This window comes from Pipistrellus hanaki, assembly GCF_964339955.1.
Source record: "Pipistrellus hanaki genome assembly, chromosome: 1".
Lineage (NCBI taxonomy): Eukaryota > Metazoa > Chordata > Mammalia > Chiroptera > Vespertilionidae > Pipistrellus > Pipistrellus hanaki.
In genome coordinates this window covers 69,443,743-69,464,683 of record NC_140503.1, presented here as the reverse complement: position 1 = coordinate 69,464,683, position 20,941 = coordinate 69,443,743, and the positions used below count along the sequence as shown (strand labels likewise).

General features: G+C 36.7%; 2 protein-coding genes across 2 annotated transcripts in view; one reads left to right on the top strand and one right to left on the bottom strand.

Annotated features, from left to right (window-relative positions):
• The window catches only part of LOC311610811 (olfactory receptor 4F3/4F16/4F29), a gene marked incomplete at both ends in the record, with an annotated part of 49,154 nt that overhangs the window by 14,425 nt on the left and 13,788 nt on the right, over positions 1 to 20,941 (bottom strand). The gene's annotated exons all lie outside the window — the stretch shown is intronic.
• On the top strand, positions 11,539 to 12,468 carry LOC311610767 (olfactory receptor 4F6-like; the record flags this gene model as incomplete). Its single annotated transcript, XM_084862293.1, has 1 exon — positions 11,539 to 12,468. One exon carries the CDS (start codon positions 11,539 to 11,541, stop codon positions 12,466 to 12,468), a length of 930 nt encoding a protein of 309 aa, XP_084718419.1.

Here is a 20,941-nt window from a genome sequence, read left to right as displayed (position 1 = left end):
TAAAATGCTATACCTTAAAACCACATCCTGAATCCTGGATCAGAGACAGATTTTAGCCTTGATTCTGTCTTCTTTCCAATTGATGGGTAAATAAAGCTCTTTCTTTTCTCAAAGAAAAAAAAGCACACACATACACAAAAGCAAAAGACCTTAACAGACTTCTCACCATAAAAGATGTACAGATAGAAAATAAGTATGTGAAAAGATGGTCTACATCATATGTGAGCAGGGAAATGCAAATTAAAACAATAATGAAAAACCACTACACACCAATTAGAATGGCCAAACTCTGGAACACAGACAACACCAAATGCTGACAGAGATGTTGAGCAACAGGAACTTTCCTTAAGTAATTCTTTATTGTTGAAAGTATTGCAAATATCCCCTTTTTTCCACCATTTACTCCCTCCAGCCTGCTCCCACACCCTACCCCATGCCTTCCTCGCCCAATTGTCTGTGTCCATGAGTTAGATGCACAAGGTCTGTGGTTGATTACCTCCCACCCACTCACCCTCTCCCACCTTCCTTCTGAGATTCCATACTAGGTTCCATGCTTCCAGGTCTCTGGATCCACTCCATTTATCAATTTATATTGTTCATAGGATTCCACATATGAATGAGATCGTGTGATACTTGACTTTCTCTGGCTGACTTATTTCACTTAGCATGATACTCTTCCGGTCCCTCCATACTGTCTCAGAGGGTAAGAAATCCTTCTTTTTATCCATTGCATAGTACTCCATGTTATAAATGTACCCGTTTTTCCATTCACCCATCTACTGATGGGCACTGGGCTGTTTCAAGATCTTAGCTGATGTAAATTGTGCTGCTATGAACATAGGAGTGCATACATTTTTTCTGATTGATGTTTTGGGTTTCTTAGGATATATTCCTAGAAGTGGGATCAGTGGGTCAAATGGCAGTTCCATATTTAATTTTTGAAGAAACTCCACACTGTTTTCCATTATGACTGCACCAGTCTGCATTCCCACCAGCAGTGTACTAGGATTCCCTTTTCTCCACATCCTTGCCAACACTTGTCATTTGTTGATTTCTTGATAGTAGCCATTCTGATGGGTATGAGATGATTCATTGTCATTTTAATTTGCATCTCTCTGATGATCAGTGACTTTGAGCATATTTTCATATGTCTCTTGGCCATCGGTATGTCCATTTCAGAGAAATATCTATTTAGATTTTTTGCCCATTTTTTAATTGGATTGTTTGTCTTCCTTTTGTTAAGTTATATAAGTTTTTATATATTTTGGATATTAACCCTTTATCAGATGTATCATTGCCAAATGTGTTCTCTCATACAGTAGGCTCCCTTTTCATTTTGTTGATGTTCAGAAGCTATTTCTTTTGGTATAATCCCATTTTTTTTTATTTTCTCCTTAGTTTCTTTTGCCCTAGGAGATATATCTGTAAACATATTCCTATGATTTTGCTGCCTATGGTTTCTTCTAGAATTTTTATGGTTTCCTGGTTTATATTTAAGTCTTTTACCCATTTTGAATTTATTATTTTTTTAATTTCTTTATTGATTATGGTATTACATATGTGTCCTTATTCTCCATTACTCCCCCCAAACTCCACATACATTCCATTATGCCCCATTGTCTGTGTTCTAGATCTTTGAAATATGCTGTTAGTATTTTAATAAGAATTGCATTGAATCTGTGGATTTCCTTGAGTAGTATGGACATTTTAATGATGTTGATTCTTTTAATCCATGAACATAGTATATTCTTCCACTTGTTTATATATTCTTCTATCTCTTTTTTCAACATCCTGCAGTTTTCCAAGTACAGGTCTTTTGCCTCCTTGATTAAGTTTATTCCTAAGTATCTTAATTTTTTGTTGTTTCAATAGTAAGTGTGATTGTTTAATTTCTCTTTCTAAGAATTCATTATTGGTGTATAAAAAAAGCTATAAATTTTGGGGTGTTGATTTTGTATCCTGCTACATTTCCAAATTTATTTATTAAATTTAGTAGTGTTTGAAGGAATCTTTAGGATTTTCTATGTACAATATCATGTCATCTGTGAATTATCAGAGTTTTACTTCCTCCTTTCCAATTCGGATGCCTCTTATTTCTTCTTCTTGTCTGATCACTATGGCTAGGACTTTCAGTACTATTCTATATAATAAAAGGCTAATATGCAAATTGACCAAACAGTGGAACAACCAGTTGCTATGATGTGCATTGACCACCAGGGGACAAACTGTCAATGCAGGAGCTGCCACCAGCCCACAGGCCCCCAATCGCCCAATGGTGAATGGGAAACCAGGAGTGGGTGGCAGCAAAAGGCATGGCCGGTGAGTGAGTGGGAACCGCCAACCTCTAGATTCCTTCGCCTGGCTGGTAGGCTCCAATTACCTTATGGCAAATGGGAAACCACAGGTGGGTGGCGGTGGACACCAGCTGCGCCACACACAGAAGGTAACCAGCATTGGGGGATGGGGCCATTGAACAGGGAATGGGAGGGAGGGGAGGGAGAAAGAATGGCCACCCTCTTGGTCCCTCCTCCCAGCCAGAAGGTTCTAATCACTGCATAGTGAATGGAGAACTGGGGGTGGGTGGCGGTGGGGACAGGGCCAGCTGCCAGCAGTCAGGGAAGATGGCCCTAATTGCAGGCCAGGCCTAGGCACCATAGCCATGCATGAATTTTATACACCAGGCCTCTAGTGTTGAATATGTAAGGTGAAATTAATCATCCTGTCTTTTTCCTATTCTTAGAGAAAATTAGTTTAGTTTTTTCCCATTGAGTATGATGTTGGCTGTAGGTTTGTCATACATGGCCTTTATCATGTTGAGATATGCTCCCTCTATTCCCAGTTTGCTGAGAGTTTTTATCAAAAATGGGTGTTAAGAGGAGGATCCAAGATGGCTGCACAGGTAAACACCTAACTGCAGCCGCACACAACAATTTCAATAAAATACAACTAAAATATAAAATGGACATTACCCATAACTACAGGAAAGTCGACTGACTGGAAATTCTACAATGAGAAGCAAGGAGAAAACCAGAAGGAAGAGCGGAGGAGCTGTAAAAGCCTAAGGTACGGAGACACATGGTGCGCGAGGAGATGACTGAGCTGGAGAGGAGGGGGAGGCTGAGTACCTGGCTGGCGTTCCCTAGCAGGAAGGAGATAAAAGCTCCGGACTGTGCTGAGCCCAGTTCTGACTGCTCTAAACCCCAGTTCTAGGCCAGACCCCGGGAACCCAGGCTCATCCAGAGGGAGCTGGGCTGTAAGGCGGAACCCCCGGGGAGCGGCGAAAGGCAGAGCCCCCGGAGGTGCGCACATTGTGTGCAGAGAAGGGATGGTTGGCTGTGCCACGGGATTGCCCTGGCGGGAAGGAGACAGGGGCTCCAGACTGCTCTGAACGCCACCTCCAATCCCACTTCCAACTGAACTGAACCCCAGTTCCAGGCCCATTGGGAGAGAGACTAGACTGTTTGGTAGCAAGCAAAACTCGAGGGCACCTCACTCTCAGAGGTGCTTGCAGCGAGTACTGAAGGACCCTGAGGAGTACTGAGACTCAGGAGCAGCATAGGGTGTGGCTGACGGAAGCCAAGGCTGTAGGCTCCACTCTGAAACTCCACCCCATCAGGGAAGCTGCGAAAATGCCGGGACAACGAAATAAATCACAAACAAAAGAAATGGAGGACAAAAAGCGACTGGATATAGAGTTCAAAACCACACTTATAAGGTTGTTCAAGAATCTCCTAGAAAGGGCCGATAAAATAAATGAGACCTATGAGGATATGAAAAGGGATCAACAAAAAATAAAGAATACTTTGTCTGAAATAAAAAATATTATACAGAGTCCTAAAAACAGAATAGAAGATTGCAAGAATCAAGTCAAAGATTTGGAACATAAAGAGCCAGAAGACACTCCTCCACAGAAGCAAGAAGGCAAGAGAATCCAGAGAGTTGAAGATAATGTAGGAAACCTCTGGGACAACTTCAAGCCAACCAACATCAGAATTATGGGGGTCCCAGAAGATGAGAGAGAGCAAGATATCGAAAACATACTGAAAGAAATAGTGACATAAAACTTCCCCCACCTGGTGAAAGAAATAGACTTACAAGTCCAAGAAGCGCACAGAACTCCAAACAAAAGGAATCCAAAGAAGACCACACCAAAACAAATCATAATTAAAATTCCAAGAGCAAAAGACAAAGAGAGAATATTAAAAGCAGCAAGAGTAAAGCAGGTAGTTACCTATAAAGGAGCACTTATACAATTGTCAGCTGATTTCTGAACAGAAACCATGCAGGCCAGACGGGAATGGAAAGAAATATTCAAGGTGATGAATAGTAAGAACCTACAGCCAAAAATAATCTACCCAGCAAAGCTATCACTCAGAATTGAAGGCCAGATAAAGAGCTTCACTAATTAAAAAAAAAAAACAAAAAAAAAACAAACAAAAAAAAGCTAAAAGAGTTCATCACCACCAAACCAGAATTATATGAATTGCTGAAGGGGGGTTATTTTGGAAGAGAAAGTAAATAAAGATAAAAACTATGAACAACAAATATGTAACGATCAACAAGTGAATCTAAAAACCAAAAAAAGTTTTTTTAAAAAAATCTGATGAACAATATTAACTGTTGAATATAATAGAATCAGGTATGGAAGGGGAGTGAACTGACGATTCTCAGGGAAAAAGGGAGATGGGGATGTGGGAAGAGACTGAACATAAACTGTGCACCTATGGATGACAATGATGGGTGGGGAAAGGGCAGAGGGTGGGGTGGGAACCTGGTGGAGGGGAGCAATGGAAGTGTGGGGGGAGAGGAACATCTGTAATAATATGAACAATAAAGATTTAAAAAATAAAATAAAATAAAATAAAATAAAATAAAATAAAATAAAATTTTAAAAAATGGGTGTTGAATTTTATCAAATGCTTTTTCTGTGTCTATTGATATAATCAGGTGATTTTTGTCTTTCAATTTGTTTATGTGATGTATCACGTTTATTGATTTGCAAATATTGTGCCAGCCTGATCGACAGGAACTTTCATACATGCTGATGGAAATGTTAAATGGTACAGCTACTTTGAAAGACAGTTTGGCATTTTCATACAAAATTAATCATTCTCTTACCATTCAATCCAGCGATCACTACCAGTAATGTGAAGGAATCAAAAATGTTTGTGGGACTATCCCCTTTGCATAAAGACTCTTTCTTGTTCCTGAATAAAATATTGATACATAAGGCTACTTTCTCCCATTCCACAAATCAGGGCACATGCAATAATTATGGATGATGTCTCTCTTTCCAGCTCAATAAGTCTACATTTACTATAGTGGGCCCTAAATGGAATGCATTTCCCATGCCCCCAGCACGAGATTTGACCCAATATGCAGGAGATAAGCTTATTCCTTATTTCCTTACTTAATGTCACCAACTGTCTCTCCTGATATTTTTGTCTCATGGGAAAATTAATGACTCAGACCTGGTTCCCAAGAGAAATCAATAAAATGTTGGTTATTTGGGATCTCAGAGGCATCAATGGGTCACTACCATCTACTGCTACGAATGAACTATATTCCCAGTGGGAAGAAACATATATTTTTCTTGAAGGTGTTTTCACTACAAAAGACAAAATAAAATTTTATTTCATCCAAATGCTGATGCACATCATAGAACAGAACAGGTAGGTCAGAAAATTGCTCCTAAAGTTGAATGATACCAAATCAATCTCTTTTCTATTTCCCCTCCATTTTCTGTTTTTCTTTTCCACTGGTCTACTTTCCTTCTGTCTCCAGTTGTTCCAACCCTTTGGGCACTATATTCTTACTATTTTGATTACCAGATTTTATTACGCCTGAAGAAAGATATGTTTCTAAAATGACTGAAATTTTTTTATGTCCCACTTTGGTAAGTTGGTATATCAAGGATCTGTATCTCACACCACTTTTTTCAACATCTTATATACTTTACATTTCCCACTGTGAGGACCAAATATTTTATGTCTTGCTATTTTGTTCCCTCCAATACTCCTAACAGATTGTACCAGGGAAGTTATTTTCTGTCCTTACATCGGGAATGCTGGAATCAGTCATTCCCTCTGCTTGTCACTTGGTTAAAGTATTTGATAACATTAGCCAATGACTGGATCAAAATTTAAAAGAGAATGGCACGAATGAACATGGCATAATGTAACTGCTGTCCATCAGTCTGAAAAGTAGATTTCTAAAAATTAGTGAATATGGTACATCAGTGAACAAAAAAATGGTAAAATAAGTTTGAACAGTTTTGCTTCTTTGTGTTTTTAATCTTGTGATGATTATAATTGCTCTTGGCTATTGATATTTAAAAAGGAATAAAATTGCTACCAACAACTTTTAAATAAAGAATATCTGTGATTACTACAAATAAGTAGAAAGGTTGAAAAAGGAGGGGGAATTTTCAGTCACTAAAGTAAGAAGATCTAAATTCTGATTTTCTGCATTACCTACTTGACAAGGGTCAATAAAGCCAAAAATCTAGCATGGATAGCAACTGGCTTTTAGGGGACTCTGTCTCTGAAGAATTCCTAATTCTTTAATATTTTCTAAAAAAGTAAAAGAACTAATTTTTTAATGGATGTAAATTCACTATTTTCTTGTGCTCTGAACATGAACTCATTATTTTAAATTAACTAACTTAATGATAGAACCAAATCTTTTTATTAAATTTCTTTATTGATTAAGTTATTACATGTGTGTCCTTATCCTCCCATTACCCCCCAAACCCCCCACTCATGCCAACTCTTGATAAGTTTTGAACAAAATATGTGATTTTCCATAAAGATGATAACCATGACAACTCTAGTGGTATGAAGAGTTATGAGTAAATCTGATTTCAGCTTTTCTTTGTAGACAGATTTCTTCAATCTATTTTAGCAAAATGTAATGGAAATTTAAGAAGTATAAAATTTGGTTGACAAGATAAATGGGTAACATATTTTCCCATTAATTTCAGTGTATGACTTCCCTATTGCAAATAATTAGAGTGGATACACCAGGATTATATAAAATGCCATCCAGTTACCAATCATTTATATTTCTTAACTCAAAACTCACTCACATATATTCATGCTAAATAAGGAAGCAAGTATAGTGTTCATTTAAATTTGACTTAAAACACCCGTAATTAGTATACCCATAATTATCATCCATTGACTAAGAAATGGAGGTTTAACCAGAGCTAGAAAAAAGTATAAAACTATACACCAAGTGGGATTTATCCCAGGGATGCAAGGATGGTACAACATCTGCAAATCAATAAATGTGATACACCACACAAACAAACCAAGAGATTAAAAACTGTATAATCATATCAATTGATGCATAAAAAGCATTTGACAAAATCCAACACCCTTTCTTGATAAAAATTCTCAGCAAGATTAGAATAGAAGGATCATACCTCAACATAATAAAAGCCTTCTATGACAAACCCACAGTCAACATCATACTCAATGGTCAAAAACTAAAACCATTTCCCTTAAGAACAGGAACAAGACAGGGATGCCTACTCTCATCACTCCTCTTCAGCATAGTACTGGAAGTACTAGCCATTACAATCAGACAAGAAGAATAAATAAAAGGCACCCAAATTGGAAAAGAAGAAATAAAATTCTCATTATTTCCAGATGACATGATATTGTATATAGAAAACCCCAAGACCCCATCAAAAAAACTACTAGACTTATTAAATGAATTTGGCAATGTAGCAGGATACAAAATTAATATCCAGAAGTGTATGACTTTTCTATACACCAATTATTAACTCACAGAAAGAGAAATTTTCCTCATCTATATTCTTTGAATCCATAAAATTACATTTAAAAAAAAGCATTCGGGCCATCTATGGTTGCAGTATTCTTTTGCCCAACAGGTTAAAAGAAGCAGAGAGCTGGCACAGTGGAAATGGCCCTGGTGCCCTAGGAGGAGACCCCAGGAATGGGGTTGCAGAAATTCCACAAGCCTCTTGCCACCTTCTTCTTTGCAAACCACACCATCCAGATCCACCAGGACTGGAGTCAACTGGGAGTCACAGGTGTGGTTTGGGACACAGTAAGCAAATCTTCAGGGGCCTCTGAAAACATCTGCAGTTGATTATAAGACTGGTCTTTATTTAAAAAGAAATAAAAGAACAGCTTCATTGAGATATAGTTTATATACTATACATGTCACCTAACCTGTACAATGAACTGGGTTTTTTAAAGTAAATTCAGAGTGGTACAACCATCACTGTGGATCTTTTTCTCTTTTTTGTATCCAAAAAATAGAATACTAAGGAATAAATTTAACCAAGGATGTAAAAGACCTGTCCTCAGAAAAGTATAAAGCACAGAAGAAATTTGAAGAAGATACAAATAAGTAGAACCATATGCCATGTTCACAGATAGAATTAACATCATTAAAATGTCCCTACTACCCAAAATAACCTATAGATTCAGGACAGTTTCTATCAAGATGCCAATGGCATATTTCTCAGAACTAGAACTAATATTCCAAAAATTTATACAAAAGCACAAAGACTCAGAAAAGCCATGGCGATCTAGAGAAAGAAGAACAAACCAGGAGGAATCACAATATTTAATATCAAACTATACCACAAGGTTATAAAAATCAACACAGCATGGTACTGGCATAAAAACAGACATATAAATGGAGAGCCAAGAAATAAACCCATGCCTTTATAGTCAACTAGTATTTGACAAAGGAAGCAAAAACATACAATGGGCTAAAGATAGCCTATTCAATAAATAGTGTTGGAAAAATTAGACAGATACATGTCAAAAAATGAAACTAGACCATATTCTTACACCATACACAAGAATAATTCAAAATGTATTAAAGAGTTAAATGTTAGACTCTAAATTATCAAAGTTCTAGAAGAAAACATAGGCAATAAAATCTTTGGCATTTCTTATAGCAATATTATTTCTGATATGCTTCCTCAGGCAAGTGAAACAAAAGAAAAAATAAACAAATAAAATTAATTCAAACTAAAAAGCTTTTGTACAGCAAAAGAAACCATGAAAAAAATAAAAATATATCCACTGAATAGGATAATATATTTGCCAATACATTTGATAAGGGCTTAATATCTAAAATTTATAAGGAACATATACAATTTAATAACAAAAACACACAAGTAATCTGGTTAAGAAATGGTCAAAGGACCTGAATCGACACTTCTCCAAAGGTCCATAGGTGACCTATAGACCATAATGCTCAATGTCACTATTCATCAGAGAGATGCAAATTAAAACTATAATGAGATACCACCTCACACCTTTCCAAATGGCTAGCATCAATAAATAAACAAACATCAAGTGTTGGCAAGGATGTGGAGAGAAGGGGGCCCTCATGCATTGTTGGTGGGAATGCAGACTGGTGTAGTCACTGTGGAAAGAAGTATAGAGTTACCTCAAAAAATTAAATATGAGCCGAAATCAGTTTGGCTCAGTGGTAGAGCGTCGGGCTGCGGACTGAGAGGTCCCAGGTTCGATTCCGGTCAAGGGCATGTACATTGGTTGCTGGCACATCCCCAGTGGGGAGGGTGCAGGAGGCAGCTGGTCGATGTTTCTCTCTCATCGACGTTTCTGGCTCTCTGTCCCTCTCTCCTCCGCTCTGTAAAAAATCAATAAAATATATATATTTTAAAGAATATTAAAAAAATTAAATATGAAGTTGTTTTATGACCTGGCAATTACACTTCTGGGAATTTATCCAAAGAACCCCAAAACATTAATCAGAAAGCACATATGCACACCTATGTTCATTGCAGTGTTATTTACAATTGGCAAGATTTGGAAGCAATAGATGAGTGGATAAAGAAGCTGTAGTAAATTTATACAATAGAATACTATTCGGCCATAAAAATAAAAAAAAAACACATGAAAATCTTACATTTTGCAACAGCATGGATGGACCTGAAGAGTATTATTCTTAGTTAAATAAGCCAGTTGGAGAAAGACAAGTATTATATGATTTTACTTGCATGTGGAATTTAGTGAATGAAATAATCTAAAAAACAAAATAGAAACAGACTCGTGGATACAGAGGACAGACTAGAGCTGTCAGAGGATGCTTGGTGGAAACAGTGAAGGAATTAAACAAAAATAAATAAATTCATAAATATAGATAGCAGTATGCTAATTACCAGAGGTAAAGTGGGTAGGGAGAGCTAAAGAGGATAAAGGGTGATGGAAGGAGATTTGACAAGGCCTGGAAAACAAACAATACAATATAAAGATGATGTATTATAGAATTATATTCCTGAAACCTATATATTTTTATTAACCAATGTCACCAAAATAAATTCAATATAATAAAATAAATAAAATTTTTTAAATGCATCATATGAATATTTTTTTATTCGTGTCATGGGTAGATTTGAAATGGTGCTGCTCTTAGCAATGACATGTGATGACCCTCATAAGCCTCAAAATGTGTTTTCTTTCTAGTGGCTTCCTGGACAGTGGGGATAATTTGTTCTGCATCTCAGGTTTCTTTTTGCCATAACCTTGCCTTTTTGTGGTCATAATAAAGTAGATAATTTTACTGTGATTTTCCTCAAGACATAAAACTTGCTGTGCAGACACTTAGAAGCTAGATTTTGTAATCCTTGCTAACCGTGGGTTTATATCCATGGCTGCCTCTTTTCCTTAACTATATCCTTCATCTTCATTTTGGTCATTGTCTGGAAATGTTATCAAAAACATTTGTCCAAAGCATCCCGGGGACTTATCCAAAGCATTTCTCACATTGTCAGCTCACATCACTGTAATAATTTTATTTTTATGTAGTGCATGTTTTTCTATGTGTAGCCTTTCCTTACAGCATCACTGGATAAGTGTTTATTATTGACTTTGCTATCACCTCTGACTTGAATGCCGCTATTTATACCAGTACATTAAGAAACAAAGACGTGAGTGTGGCTCTTTCCCAGAGCCCAGAGTGAATGAACAAGATTTTGTGAGCTGGCCCTTTAAGAGAGTGCCTGTGTCTCTAGATAACTCTCATCTCTCCCTGGCAGACAGAATCCCCACTGATTTTCACAGTCAGGTATATGGGCATGTCTTTCAGGCTCTGGTGCTCTGGGCTGAGGAGTCCAGTTTGGGGTTAAGACCCCATACTTGTCAGGAGGAACCTTCGCAGCTGAGATATTCCTCCAGAATCTCAGTGTCTGCCCGTGGGAGCCGTGGGAGCATGGCCAGCCAGTTCCATGTCTCTTCCCTTCCTACCAACCTTGATGTGGCTTATTCTATAAATTCTTGGTTATAAAACGTCTCTTCAGCTAGCATTTAGTTGGTTATTCAGATTGATTGCTCTTCATTTATCATTCCAGTTTGGTCCTGGTTGGAAGTGAGTATAACATCGACCTACTCCACTGCCATATTGGATCCCCTTACTAATCGTTTTTAAATTATAAACATTTAACAATATTTTTTTCAGTACCTACAAGTTGATTTCTTTTTCCTTTTCTTTCAGGTCACTTCAGAGTTTTCCCTTCTTTCTGAGTCGATGGACCAAGTAAATGGCTCTGTGGTAACAGAATTTGTATTACTGGGACTTGCACAGTCTTTGGGAATGCAGTCTTTCCTTTTTCTTTTCTTTGCCTTATTCTATGTGGGAATTATCCTGGGAAACCTCTTCATTGTGCTCACAGTGATTTTTGATTCTCACTTACACTCCCCCATGTACATTCTGCTGGCTAACCTATCACTCATTGACCTGGGCCTTTCATCTACCACAGTTCCTAGGATGATATCTGATCTTTTCAGTGATTGCAAAATCATTTCCTTCCATAGTTGCATGGCACAAATGTTCTTTATTCATGTCATGGGAGGAGTGGAGATGGTGCTGCTCATAGCTATGGCATATGACAGGTACACTGCAATCTGTAAACCTCTCCACTATCTAACTATTATGAGTCCCCAGATGTGTGTACTATTAATAGTGGCTGCTTGGGCCATTGGAATGATTCATGCAGTGTTTCAGTTTGTTTTTGTCATAAATTTACCTTTCTGTGGCCCTAATAATGTGGGGAGCTTTTATTGTGATTTTCCTAGGGTAATTAAACTTGCATGCATGGACACTTACAGACTAGAATTTGTGGTCATTGCCAATAGTGGCTTCATATCTATGGGAACCTTCTTTTTCTTAATTATATCATACATCTTTATTCTGGTCACGGTCAGAAAACATTCTTCAAAGGATTTGTCTAAAGCATTCTTCACTTTGTCAGCTCACATCACTGTAGTGGTTTTGTTTTTCATTCCATGCATGTTTCTCTATGTGTGGCCTTTCCCAACCAAGTCATTGGATACATTTTTTTCCATTGTGGACTTCGTTGTCACCCCTGTCTTAAATCCTGCCATCTACACTTTAAGGAACAGAGATATGCAAGTGGCAATGAGAAGGCTGAGTGGACAAGTTGTAAGTTCTAGGTAGATGATGTGACACAATTCATTGATGAGGGTACAAGATGAATATCATGAACCAAAAGGACCCTCATGATTACCGTAAACACTATGGAATGTGTACAATTTCATTACTGCCTTTGAAAAACTGAGAATTCCATAAAAAAAAGTATTAAATCAAAGAATTTCATTCTTAGATAGAGATGCAATTTTTTTTTTAGTTATAAAACATAGTGTTATGGCCTGTCCAATGTGGCTCAGAAGTTGAACAATGGTCTATGAACCAGAAGGTCATGGTTCAATTTCTGGTCAGGGCATATGCCTACGAAGGGCATGCAGGAGGCAACCAATCAATGATTCTCATTGTGGATGTTTCTCTCTCTCTGTCTCCTTCTCCCTTACTCTCTGAAATCAATAAAAATGTATCTTTAAAAATAGTGTTATGCATTTCATTCTAACCTACAAAACTAAATTGTAGTTAAAATGACTACATTTAATTTTCAATGTGTATATAAATATATACATGTACATACATATGATTTCCCTTTTTCACTATGTTCATAGTGGTAAAAAGTATCGCTGGAAAGCAGTTAATATTTCTTATAGAAATTATGTGAATCCAATGGATAAAATATGAATTTATATAAATTAGCAGACATTAAAGTCCAGGTATAAATAATTATAATCCTAATTGTACTTTAAGTTAATAAGAAAAAGTATGTTACAACTCTTAAGAATTTTTTTCATTCTTTGATTGTCAATGTGTTTGGATAATGTGATTTTACAAATAGACTCTATACTTTGTATTATGCAAAATTTGCCTGTGTTCCATTTTTCCCATCAGCAAATTACTTTTGCAGTCCTCCTTACTGCATCTCCTGGTTCATTCTTTTAAGTATCTGCAATTCTAAACATATCTGAAGGAACTTATTCAGTGTTTCCCAAAGTGTGGTATGAGTACCTGCAGGGGTACGGGAAGAGTTTGGTGGGGATATGCACTGCACCATGCTTAACTGCACCTAATTCTACATTCTCATGAGTACAAGGGGTACTCAGTGTTACAAAAATTATAGAAGGGGTACACATATTTCAAAAGTTTGAAGGATTCCTAGAGGAAGGTACTCCACTGAGATCTCAGCTTATTTACTATTAATGTGCCTGTTCTTAAGCTAGGTGCTTAGGACAAAGAAGGCTACTGACATTTTTTCAGATAAAACCTGAAAAGTCTAGTGCTCAAGGAGAACAATTAAGAGATCGCTTGGATGACTGGTTAAAGGAACATTAATTGTGACAATTTGGTACAGTTTAAACTTGTGCATGGTAATTAAAGATGTCCAATAAATGATTGATGATACAAACTGAGTATTTATTATTGATCAAGGTATTTCTCCTATATTTTCTCCAAAATTGATCATCACTATAGCATATAGGTGAAAAACTATTCCCTCTTTATAACGTCTAAAGCATTATTATTCTTCGTCTTGTTAAGCCATCTATATGTTAATTTTATGTTTATCTTAGTTAATTGTTTTTACAATAGTTCTTTAAAAAATTCACCTTTATACTCAGTGAAACAGCAAAAATATCTAAATGAACCAAGAAATTGTGACAATAGCCCTTAATTCAGGAAGATTATTTTGAGAATCCTCTTTTTAAATTATAAGAATTAGTCTCAGTACTCAAATTTCTACAATTGATTTACTATTTTCTACTCCCACCCAAAATTCTGAACATTATTACATACTAAATATATCTACTAAATATATTTTTAATTGACAATATTTCCTTTAATTTTGCTAGTTTTTTTGTTGTGGTTTTTATTATAAATGTACTAGAGTGACAGTGGTTCTTTTGATTGGATAAATTTAATTCTTTAACATTGGGTAGACTAGGAATTATGGGTAGATCAGAATTATGGGGGTGCCAGAAGAAGAGAGAGAGCAAGATATTGAAAACCTATTTGATGAAATAATGACAGAAACTTGCCCCACCTGGTGAAAGAAATAGACATACAAGTCCAGGAAGCACACAGAACCCCAAACAAAAGGAATCCAAAGAGGACCACACCAAGACACATCATAATTAAAATGCCAAGACCAAAAGACAAAGAGAGAATATTAAAAGCAGCAAGAAAAAAAAATAGTTACCTACAAGGGAGTACTCATACGTCCCCTGCAGGCCCGGTCCCCCCCCCCAAATGCCCTCCCCTGGTGGCCTAGACTCCCCCTAACTGTCCTCCCCTGAAGACCTTGTCACGTCCCAACTGCCCTCCCTTGCATACCTGGTCCTCCCCAACTGCCCTCCCCTGCAGGCCTGGTCCCCCCAACCGCCCTCCCCTGGTGACTTTGTCCCCCCCAACTACCCTCCCTTGCAGGCCTGGGTTCCCCCAACTGTCCTCCACTGCAGGCCTGATCCCCCCACCCCTAACTGCCCTCCACTGCTGGCCTGGATCTCTCCCAACTGCCCTCCCTTGCTGGCCTGTTCTCTCCCAACTGCCCTCCTCTGCTGGCCTGGTCACCCCCAACTGCCCTCCTCTACTGAACTGGTCACCCCTAATTTCCCAAACTGCCCTCCCCTGCAGGCCATCTTATGGTGACCATCTTGTGCCAGTCATCTTGTGTCCAAATGGGGGCAGCCACCTTTGACCACATGGGGTGGCCATCTTGTGTCTTGGTATGACAATCAATTTGCATATTATTCTTTTATTAGAATAGGATATCATCCATGAAAATTGAGGCAAATTCTAAATAAAAAATTAGTGAATTAGACTCCATTTCTCATACCATGCATAAGAATAAATTGCATTAGGTCTGAAATCCAAATGTGAAACATGAAGATACACAGTAGAAATAAGGGTTGATGTCCCAAAATCTCTGAGGACAAGGGAAAACTTTCTGTGACACTAAACCAATATGTGATTTTTTTTAAGGAAGTGATGAATTAAAACAATAACAAGCAATAACAAAAGTTTTGCAACCCAAAATGGTCTTTTAAAAAATAGATGCAAATTCAAGACAGATTGGGAGCAAATATTTATAATATATGTTACGGATTAGGCTAATGTCATTAATACATAAATAACTCTCACAATTGAAAGAGGAACACCAAACATCTGGTAAATGTAAAATGCACAGGGGTTGATGTTGGGGCAAATGGCAGAATAAGCAGATCCAAGAATTCATTGCTTCATAGAAACATTGACAAGTCAGGCAAAAGCTACCAGAATCAACTTTGTCAAAACTAGGGAGAATAGCCAAAACCGGTTTGGTGCAGTGGATAGAGCGTTGGCTTGCAGACTGAAGGGTCCCAGGTTTGATTCCGGTCAAGGGCATGTACCTTGGTTGCGGGCACATCCCCTGTGGAGGGGGGGGGGGGGGGGGGGCGGTGCAGGAGGCAGCTGATCGATGTTTCTCTTTCAATGATGTTTCTAACTCTCTGTCCCTCTCCCTTCCTCTCTGAAAAAAAATCAATAAAATATATTTTTTTAAAAAAAACTAGGAAAAATAGTCATAAGCTTATAGCAACCAAGTGATTAATGAATAAAAATAAAAGCAACTAAAAATGGTAGGATAACTTTGTAGGTTTTTTTTCTTGCCATTTTCCTAGACCCCTCCCTATGTCAGCATCAGTCTCTAAGATAGTGGCTCTCAGAGAACTGTGTTTGTTTGTTATAACCTGTCTGAGGGCCACCTGGAAAACTTTGTTTCACCTAAATCAAAACTCACTGAAGGTGGAAAAGAGGAAGGAATTCTTCAAAAACACTTTCAGCAAATGAAAGCATTCTTACAGTTTTTCAAAATCTTAAAAATAGAGTTTGCATATGACCCAGCAATTTCATTCCTAGGTATATACCTACAGGGATTGAAGACAAGTAGGCAAAAATTATATAGACATGTTCATAGCAGCACTATTCAAAATAGTCAAAATATCCAAACATCTGTCAACAAATGAATGGGTAAACAACATGTGGTATATTTATATAATGGACTATTACTCAACCATAAAAAGAAATAACGTGCTATACATGCTATAATGTGGATGAACTTCAGAAATATGCTGAAAGAAGCCAGATACAAAAGAGTACCCATTGTATGATTCCACTTATATGAAATATCCAGATTAGGTAAATCTATAAAGACAAAAGTCAAATTGGTAGTTTTCAGGGCCTGACAGGGAAGCAGAATGGGGAGTAACTGCTTAATAGTAAGTGGTTTACTTTTGGGGTGATGAAAATGTTTTGGAACTAGAGAGAGGGTGGTTGTGCAACATTGTGAATGTACTGAATGCCACTGAATTATTCACTTTAAAATGATAAATTTTACATTATGTACATTTAACCTCATTTTTTAAAGGACAAAAAAATATAAACACTCTGAAACAGATTTTAAAAATCTCTTAACCATATAAAATGTTAAATGTCATCAATAATAAAATGACAAGCTAAAACCATTTCTCACACATCAGGTTGGAAAAACACTAAATTTCTTGTCAAGATTATGAAGAAAGCTAGTGTTCAAGTGGGAATGCAAAATAGTTCAACTCATGCCCTAACTGATTTTGCTCAGTGGATAGAGCATAGTCCTATGTACGGAAGCATCCAAGATTCAATTCCAGTCAAGGCCATATACCTCAATTGAAGGTTCAATCCCTGGGCCTGGTTGGGACATGTGTGAGAGGCCTGGTTGGGACATGTGTGTTTCTCTCACATTGATGTTTCTCTCTGTGTCTATTTCCCCTCCCTTCCACTTTCTCTAAAAGTCAATGGAAAAATCCCCTCAGTGGGGATTAACAACAACAACAAAAATAATTCAACTCTTAAAGAGGGGAATTTGGCAATATCTATAATATATGTAGATGTTGTATGCATCAATGTATGCATTAATGTATGCAACCATTTTTAACTCAATAATTCCACTGTTATGACCTGGAGACACACCACCAAAGATACAAATATACATATAGTATTATTGTGATTGCAAAATATTAGACACTATGTAAGTGTGCAAATATTGGAGATATAGGTTTAATACATACAAATATTTGCATATGTATTTGACTTGGTGTATGCCAAGTCAAATGGAAAAAAAATGGCCAACACAAACTATAGTGTCTTGGGATGCACATTTGGAATATAAAGCTGTAAATATATGTAAGGAAGTTTTTACAATAACAGAATCATGATTTTGAGGAGAAAAATGGTTGTGATTTGGATAAGTTACAGAGAAGATTTCTGAGATAACACTGTTTACATAGTTCTATACAGTGACTTGAGTGGTGATTACTTTATAAAATTGATTATACTATAAAATTTTGTGTATCATGTTTTATTTTACAATTTAAAATAATAAATAAAATTAAGCCAAAATATGGTGAACAAGGTACAGCACAAAACCTCCAACCTTGTCATTCCTGTCTAGAAACCTACAGTCAACTACCATTAGTAGAAACTAACCCTATCAGTATAGATATATTTTTAAAACTGAAACACAATGAACAAGGAAAATTTGTCTCCTCTGCCTCAGGGAATAAGGTAACTGCATCTTCAGGAAGCCAGAACAACTTAGAAAGTTTCTTTCTGTTGCATAATTCTCCCCTGTGCAAAGAGTTACACAAAATGCTGCCAAAGTAAAGGCAGTTAATTAACAGCACTAATTATCCTTGGGTAGTGACCAAGTGGAATTGCCGAGACTTGGTATTGCCAGCCAGAAATCAGTCCATTATGGGAATTGTCTCTTAGAGTCATTTTAGCTTTCTTGGGTAACTATGGAGAAAAGTGGCTAATGGGTCACTTGGGGGGTGACATCTCTTCCTGTAAATTACCATTTCCTTTCCCTGTTACACTTTTTTTTTTGGCCATAGACAGCCCTGTGTAACAAGGAAAGTAAATAATAACTGAATAAGAATAGTGGGCGGCGGGGGGGGGGAATCTTATGTCAATTGTAATATTCCAATATCCTTGAGCCTTTGAATAATGCTATCTTGTATAATAAATTAAGGAGGTTCTGGCAGATCAAGCTCATTCTGTATATGCCATATTTACATCTAAGTTTGCAGTCAACCAAACAAAGCAAACTATTATAGTCACTACCAGCCATCTGAACTAACATATTGAACACAAAATCATTGCTTAGTGCCATAATATCATTTAATGTGGCCCAATCCAATACTGCATTCATTCCATCCAGCTCAACACCCTTGCAATTCATTCCCATACATGTTCTAGATTTCTATTTATATAAATATGTAAAAATCTTGCAATTCTTTTTATGTGTGCTCCATCTTCTCATGAGTCCTACTTTGTCCCTGACTCATTGTATTATAGATTTCTGGGACTTGAAACTGATTATAGGACTTGGAGCAATGTGAATAGGTGAGGGCAGAAACTGAGAACTAACAGTAGCCCTATGTATGGCAACCAATTTAGGGAAGGTCATTACAGTTTCTTCAGATAAGAGGAGACATATCTCTTCAGGTACAGACAAAAAAAAAAAAAAGAAAGAAAGAAAGAAAGAAAGATGCCTCCATGAGTAGAAAGGATTGGAAGAATTTAGAGATTCAAGTTTCTTAGCTTTATTGGAATTTGCCATATGCCTCCATTTTTATTTTACTTCTCAATCAATCCCATACCTTTAATTTAAGAGATGGTGTGAGGTTATGAATTCAACTTGCCTTGTAATTTAGCAATACACATATTAGAATTTTCACTGCAGAAGACATTATGCAGCAGTTACAGATAAGAAAAGTTTCTTTAGGGGAGTCATAGAGGCTTTCTGGCCCCTTGCTTGATCTCAAGATGGGAATTTGCACTGACATGGTCTACATTTGTTATCAGAGTAATGCTGTCCTGGTAAAATTAGTTTGGGACTGTTGACTTCTCTTCAATTTTTAAAAAGGTGTTTAAGAAGGATTTATATTAATTCTTTTCTAAATATATGGTAGAAATGACCAGTAAATCCATCTAGAGCTGGACTTTTTGTAGGAAAGTATTTGATTACTAACCTCCTCATTCATTGTTCCATTCAGATATCACATTTATTCACAATTCAGAATTGGAAGATCATATGTTTCTAAGAATTTGCCCATTTGTTCTACGTTATCCAATTTGTTGGCATATAATTTTCTTATTTTTTTTACTTTAAAGTTTTTTATTTTTTAATTATAGTTGTCATACAATATTATATTAGTTTCAAGTGTATAACTCAGTTTTTAGAGATAATATAACTAAGTGATCATCCCATCTGATTTCATACATTGTTATTATAATATTGACCATATTCCTTATGCTGTACTTTACATCCCTGTAATTATTCTGTAACTAACAATTTGTACTTCTAGTCCCTTCACATTTTTCAACCATCCATCACCCACTCTCTCATCTGCCAACCCTCAGCTTGTTTTCTGTCACTACTTGTCTGTTTCTGTTCTGCTTGTGTTTATTTTATTTTTTCATTCAATTGTTGACAGATATGTATTTATTGCCATATTATTATTCATATTTTTAACTATTTCTCTTCTTCTTAAAGAAGACCCCTTAATATTCATGTAATACTGGTTTGGTGTGATACACTTTTAATTTTTCTTGTCTGGAAATCTCTTTATATGTCCTTCCATTCGAAATTATAGCTTTGATGTAGGGCCTTGCTTTACTCACCTTCAATATTTCTTTCCAATACCTTGTGACCTGCAATGTTTTTGTTTTGACATCAGCTGACAGTCTTATGGGAGTTCCTTATAGGTACTAATTGCTTTCCTTTTAATGCTTTTAAGATTCACTGTCTTTAATCTTTGGCATTTTAATTATTCTATGCCTTGATGTGGGCCTCTTTGGGTTCATTTTGTCTGGGATTCTGTGTTTTCCTAGCATTGTGTATCTTTTTTTTTTTTTTTTTTTTTTCTTCTTCACCAAATTAAGGAAGTTTTCGGTCATTATTTCTTCAAATAGATTCTCAATTCCTTGCTCTCTCTCTTCTCCTTCTGGTACCAATATGATGTAGATATTGTTATGCTTCATGTTGTTTCAAAGATTCTTTAATCAATCCTCATCCTTTTTAGTTATTTTTTCTTTTCCTGCTCTGATTATGTGTCTTCCAAATTACTGATTCAGTCCTTGACTTCATCCAACCTACTGTTTATTCCTTCCAGTGTAATCTTGATGTCAGATATTATATTCCTTATTTTTAACTGGTCCTTTTTATGGTTTCTGTGTTCTTTTTCATGCTATTGTAGTTCTCACTAAGTTTCTTTTTTTTTAAATATATTTTATTGATTTTTTTATAGAGAGGAAGAGAGACGGATAGAGAGTTAGAAACATCGTTGAGAGCCGAAACCGGTTTGGCTCAGTGGATAGAGCATCAGCCTTCGGACTGAAAGGTCCCAGGTTCGATTCTAGTCAAGGGCATGTACCTTGGTTGTGGGTACATCCCCAGTGAGGGGTGTGCAAGAGGCAGCTGATCAATGATTCTCTCTCATCGATGTTTCTAACCTTCTGTCCTTCTCTCTTCCTC